At 44.8% G+C, this 6,467-nt stretch overlaps 1 protein-coding gene across 5 annotated transcripts in view; it reads right to left on the bottom strand.

The window, feature by feature from the left end:
- The window catches only part of AGBL2 (ATP/GTP binding protein like 2), a 25,332-nt gene that overhangs the window by 10,336 nt on the left and 8,529 nt on the right, over nt 1–6,467 (bottom strand). Inside the window, exons 5-7 of one of the 5 annotated variants that reach the window (XM_008073689.1) lie at nt 6,236–6,334; nt 5,329–5,517; nt 3,875–3,982 (exon numbers count right to left, since the gene is read on the bottom strand). In XM_008073689.1, coding sequence (XP_008071880.1) covers nt 3,875–3,982; nt 5,329–5,517; nt 6,236–6,334 — 396 coding nt within the window. The remainder of the gene's footprint in view (nt 1–3,874; nt 3,983–5,328; nt 5,518–6,235; nt 6,335–6,467) is intronic. The other 4 variants (XM_021706794.1, XM_021706795.1, XM_008073690.1 and 1 more) reach the window with 4 other exon arrangements.

Genomic DNA, 6,467 nt, shown 5'->3' with positions numbered 1-6,467 from the left:
TGCCCGGCTGATTTTTTTTGATTTATTGTAGAGATGAGATCTTGCTGCCCAGGCGGGTCTCGAACCCATGGGCTCAGGCAATCCACTCACCTCAGCCTCCCAAAGGCGTGGGATTACAGGCTGAACTACAGAGCCCGGCTAATTTTCTTATTTTTCTATTTCTTCAATATGTCATTTCCTAACTGTAAAGAACTCGTTTAAAAACTGTAATTAAGCAGGGTTCGGTGGCTCAGCCTGTAATCCTGCGCCTTTGGGAGGCTGAGGTGAGTGGATTGCCTGAGCCTGCGGGTTCGAGACCTGCCTGGGCAATTTAGCGAGACCTCATTTCTACAATAAATAAAAAACTAGCCAGGTGTGGTAGCGTGCGCCTGTAGTTCCAGCTACTTGGAAGGCTGAGGCGGAAGGATCTCCGGAGCCCAGCAGGTCAAGGCTGCGGTGGCTGGGAGCGGCCACTGCACTCCAGTTTGGGTGACAGAGTGAGACTCCAACTCAAAAAACAACAACAACAAAAAACTGTAATTAGGTCCGGGCTCGGTGTCTCAGCCTGTAATCCCAGCACTTTGGGAGGCTGAGGGGAGTGGATTGCCTGAGCCCATGGACTCGAGACCAGCCCGGGCAACTTGACAAGACCTCATCTCTACAATAAATAAAAAACTAGCCAAGTGCAGTAGCGCATGCCTGTAGTTCTGGCTACTTGGAAGGCTGAGGTCAAAGGATCGCCAGAGCCCAGCAGATCGATGCTGGGGTGGCCATGAGTGTGCCACTGCCCCCTAGCCTGGGCGATGGAGTGAGACTCCAACTCAAAAAAAAAACAACAAAAAAACCCAAAACTGTAATTAGACCTGGCACAGTGGCTGACGCCTCTAATCCCAGCACTTTTGGAGGCTGAGGCAGGAGGATTGCTTAAATCCAGGAGTTTAAAACCAACCTGGGTAACATAGTGAGACCTTGTCTCTACAAAAAAAATTTTTAAAATTAGCTGGGAAGCCGGGCTTGGTGACTCAGTCTGTAATCCCAGCACTTTGGGAGGCCGAAGTGAGTGGATTGCCTGAGCCCACGGGTTCGAGACCCGCCTGGGCAACTTGGCAAGACCTCATCTCTACAGTAAATAAAAAATTAGCTGGGTGTGGTAGCATGTGCCTGTAGTTCCAGCTACTTGGAAGGCTGAGGTGGAAGGATCGCCGGAGCCCAGCAGGTTGAGGCTGCGGTGGCTGGAAGCAGCCACTGCACTCCAGTCTGGGCGACAGAGACTCCAAAAAAAAAAAAAAAAAAAAAAAGCTGGGCAAAGTGGCATATGCCAGAAGGCTGAGGTGGGAGGATTACCTGAACCCAGGAGGTTGAGGCTATGGTGAACTGTGATGATCATGCTACTGCACTCAAGCCTAGGCAACACGGTTAAACTCCAACTCAAAAAATAAAATAACAGCTGTAATTAGTTCTGGACTCCGAGTGTGTGTGCAGCGAGTACCAGATGATTTTTGGTGATGACAAAGGATTCCCTTGTGGGCACCTCCTTGATCCCCCATGTCCATCCCTATCACCAACTTGCTGTCCTATCATTATTCAAAGTTTACTTCCCTTTTCTTGGGAAGGTTCATATTACATTCCTTGGCTCATTGCTCTTTAGCATTATAGCTCCTATTTTCTATCTGAAATGTTACTGTTACTACCTGCTCCAGACCCTCCTTAACTTTTCTTTTCTTAATTAATTTTTTTGAGTTGGAGTCTCACTGTCACCCAGGCTGGAGTGCAGTGGCATGCTCACAGCCACCGCAGCCTCGACCTGCTGGGCTCTGGCGATCCTTCTGCTCAGCCTTCCAAGTAGCTGGAACTACAGGCGTGCGCTACCACGCCTGGCTAATTTTTTATTTTTATTGTAGAGATGAGGTCTCGCCAAGTTGCCCAGACTGGTCACGAACCCACGGGCTCAGGCAGTTCACTCATATCAGTCTCCCAAAGGCGCGGGATTACAGGTTGAGCCACCGAGCCAGCTAATGTTCTTATTTATCATAGAGATAAGGTCTTGCCAAGTTACCCAAGTTGGTTTCAAGCCTCTGGACTCAGGCAATCCTCATGTCTCTGCCTCCCAAAGTGTTGAGATTATAGGCGTGAGCCACCACATCTGAACTTTTTTTTTTTTTTGAGTTGGAGTCTCACTCTGTCACCCAGGCAGGAGTGCAGTGGCATGCTCACGGCCACCACAGCCTCGACCTACTGGGCTCAGGTGATCCTTCGGCCTCAGCCTTCCAAGTAGCTGGAACTATAGGTGTGCACTACCACACCCAGCTAATTTTTTGATTTATTGTAGAGATGAAGTCTCACCAAATTTCCCAGGCAGAACTCGAACCCTTGGGCTCAGGCAATTCTCTCACCTCAGCCTCCCAAAGTGCTGGGATTACAGGCTTGAGCCACCACGTCCAGCATTTTTTTTTTTAAATGATGGATTTTCACTCTGTTGACCAGGCTAGAATGCAGTGAGGCAATCTCAGTGGTAGTCTCAGGTCACTGCAGCCTCAAACTCTTGGCCTCAAGTGATCCTCTTACTTCAGCTTCCTGAATAGCTGGCATTATAGGCACAAGTTACCGTGTCTGGTTTTCTAGCTTTTATTATAGCTATTTTTTTTTTTTTCAGTTGGAGTCTGTATTGCCCAGGCTGGAGTGTAGTGGCACGCTAACAGTCACTGCAGCCTTGACCTGCTGGGCTCTGGCGATTCTTCTACCTCAGCCTTCCAAGTAGCTAGCACCATAGGCTTGTGCCACCATGCTCAGCTAATGTCTTGATTTATTTGTAGAGATGAGGTCTCACCAAGTTGCCTAGGCTGGGCTCGAACCCATGAGCTCAGGCAATTCTCTCACCTCAGCCTCCCAAAATGCTAGGATTATAGGTGTGAGTCACCATGCCCAGCTCAACAAGCCATGGTTCTAGCTTTTGGGAATCATCAACTTCAACTTTATTCATGAATGTTTCTTCATTTTCAACAGCAGGATCTACCCAGGCCCTTTTCTTCAGAGACCAAGGCGCCATTTCCATTTCCAGGTGTTTTCTGTTTATTCTTTTTGTTTTCACTTCAACATTTCTCTTTTGCAGACCAGATGTTTTCTTTCCTAGGACAGCCTCTCTCATGTTCCCCTCTGCATGTTGCTCCTGATTGGCTTTCTGAAGTTCCTGCTGTTTCTATACAGGTGCCTAGATATACGAGTCCTCTACTCTCTCAAACTCACTCATCCCTGTATTTCTTCCAACCACCATAATGTATAAAGTATTTCCCTTGTTTGTCCTTTATGGCAAACTTAACACACTTGGCTTCATATAGAAGTCCATGAAAACACAGCGTTTGCTCATCCTCCTGAATTTAGGTTTCAGTCCTGCTTTGTGGCCTTTTCTTTTTTCTCTTGAGTTGGTCTCACTCGGTCACCCAGGCTGGAATGCAGTGGCACGCTTACCGCCACCCCAGAGTCGACCCGCTGGGTTCCGGCGATCCTTCCGCCTCAATCTTCCAAGTGGCTGGAACTACAGGCATGTGCAACCATGCCCAGCCAATTTTTTATTTATTGCAGAGATGAGGTCTCATCAAGTTGCCCAGGTGGGTCTCGAATCTGCGAGCTCAGGCAATTCACCCGCCTCTGCCTCCCAAAGTGCTGGGATTACAGGCTGAGCCACTGAGCCTGGCCTGTGGCCATTTACAGATGATTCGCTGCCTTCTCCTTCTCCCACCACCCCCTACTCTCTCCATGTCAGATGTACTGTCAGGTACCACCAGCTCTCTCTCTAGTTAAACGATGGATTTTAAAAATCCCTTTTATTATTATGGAAAACACATTTATTATAACTTTGTCATGGCTAACTACTCACTGTTTGTTGTAATGACAATACCTGAATCTAATTGGTAGACGACTGTGCCTTTTTCTTCTCCTACAATTTCTGGTACTTTTTCATTTCCTGTAGGTTGATAGAAATATTCTGGTAGAGAGGGAACCCACTCTGAAAGAAGACATTTTAAAAAGTACAAAATAAGAAATAATATCAAAGGCACTATCAGAACTGATTAATTATTCAAATAGTTAGTTAAACTGAATCAAACCAAATTCCCACCAAATCAAATTCCCACCCCGTTTCTAGCTTGTCTGTAAATTGTTTTGCTTCTTTCCATAAAGACTACAAGGAGAGACTTTTTTTTTGAGTTGGAGTTTTACTCTGTTGCCCAGGCTGGAGTGCAGTGGCACACTCATGGCCACAGCAGCCTCAACCTGGGCGATGGAGTGAGACTCCAACTCAAAAAAATAAATAAATAAATTAAATAAAAATAAAAAAAATTAAAAAGTCTCCACCATTCCCATAAAAGACTCTAATAAATAATTTTAAAAAGCAAAAATCTGGGTGTGTGGTGGCTCGTACCTATAATTCCAGCACTTTGGAAGGCAGAGGTGAGAAGACAGTCTGAGCCCACATGCTCGAGACCAGGCTGGGCAACATGGCGAGACCTCATCTCTACAATAAATAAAAAATTAGCCACGCCTGTAGTTCCAGCTACTTGGAAGGCTGCTTGAGGTCAGTAGGTTGAGCCTGCAGTGACCGTGAGCATGCCATAGCACTCCAGCCTGGGGAACAGAGTGAGACTCTAACTCAAAAAACAAAAAACAAAAACAAAAACCAGTAAAATCTATGTTCTGGCATATATGGTCTCCATTAATTATAGCAAGGTTGGTAAAAATAAAATTCAACCAAGTACATTAATAATAAGGCAGAAATTATCTAGAAAACAGATAATAGTATAAATTTTGGCATCTAGGAAGGTATCCTCCCATTCTGAAAAACTCAGAAGCCTTCTACTTTACACATCAGTGTATTTTGACTTTGGTGAGTATATATCAGTTTCCCAGAACTTAATCCTTTCAGGGTGAGTTAACATGTTGACTCTGTTTTGCCTTATACTTCAGCAAAGAGGACTTAAAATTCTTTTTTTTTTTTTTTTTTTTTTTTTGAGTTGGAGTCTCACTCTGTCGCCCAGACTGGAGTGCAGTGGCCGCTCCCAGCCACCGCAGCCTCGACCTGCTGGGCTCCGGTGATCCTTCCGCCTCAGCCTTCCGAGTAGCCGGAATTACAGGCATGCGCTACCACGCCCGGCTGATTTTTTGATTTATTGTAGAGATGAGGTCTCGCTGCCCAGGCGGGTCTCGAACCCACGGACTCATGCAATCCACTCACCTCAGCCTCCCAAAGGCGCGGGATTACAGGCTGAGCCACCGAGCCCGGCTAGGACTTAAAATTCTAATGTCTTGTAATAAAGTCAGGCAGAACAGAAGGCCACCACACATAAGTCACATTACCAATATGATGAATGCTTTCCTTGATGACCTCACATTCTATTGGCCATCTTGGAGGCTGCAGTGGCCCCCTGGTAGAGAAAAAGGCAAAGAGCTCTTGAGGTTCTCGAAGACGAGGGTTTACTTCATCCAACTCATCATACAGAAGTTGTCTGCTCCTGAGAAGCGGTGAACTCAGCATAAGTGAATCTGCTAAAGGGAAAAAGAATAACTGAACATCTTCCTTTTCTTCCTTGGGAACTTTACTGTTCATTCACACAGTGAAATAACTTTAAACACCATATTAAAGTATTAGTGCAGATGTACAATTCTATCTCCCATCAAGAGGGAGATTTAGTCTAGAATGACAGATTCAAAATTATAAAAAATTAAGATTCTACATAGTCTATTAAATATTTAGATTAAATACTTTCAGGCAAGTTAGAAGAAGCTCTTTTGTAAATGAAAGTTTAAAAATTGGTCCAAGATATTTCAACCGTGCATTGCAATGAATAAAAAGTTACTTAATGTATTTTATTACTTTTGCTTAGAGAGTGGCAAGGGAAGGAACTTTCAATTCATCCATCAGCATTTTGGGAAAAAATTACATAAAATTTTATTAACTACAGTGAAATAATCTACAAATTAACTTCCAGGTTCACAAAATAACAAAAAAGATGGAAAGGAGGGGGCAGAGAAGGAATGAGAAAGGGCAGAAGAGAGGAAGAGTTCTTGGGAAAGACAGAATGAGAAAAAAAAGAAAAAAAGCTTTCAAAGAGAGAAACAAAGGAAATGAGAGGAAGAAAGAGAAAAACAGAAATTAAAAAGGGGAGTTAAAGGTGGAAGGCCTCTAAGTGTCCATAAGACATGAATCCTAGGTCTGTCTAGCAATTCTCGGGGATGGTAGGGAGCAGGAAATGAAGAAATATACCCATAAAGGAGCCTGAATTTTCTGGTCTGGAAGGACATGAAATACCTCTCCTTACAGCTTCTATCTGTCTGTGCACCACTGAAGATAAACAGGTAGGCCCTAGAAGGAGGAAGGAGGAGGCATGGTTTGTTCTAGGACTTTTTACTTTTTTCTGCCCGCTGTCCCCACCCCGTGTCCACTTGGGACCTTGCATTTCTTTCTAAATCTATTCCTCACAGTTTAAGGGGGGGGG

This window comes from Carlito syrichta, unplaced genomic scaffold (assembly GCF_000164805.1).
Source record: "Carlito syrichta isolate Samal-C Ts95f unplaced genomic scaffold, Tarsius_syrichta-2.0.1 Scaffold316021, whole genome shotgun sequence".
Lineage (NCBI taxonomy): Eukaryota > Metazoa > Chordata > Mammalia > Primates > Tarsiidae > Carlito > Carlito syrichta.
The sequence above is the reverse complement of the archived record's forward strand: the minus strand, read 5'-3'. Positions and strand labels throughout refer to the sequence as shown.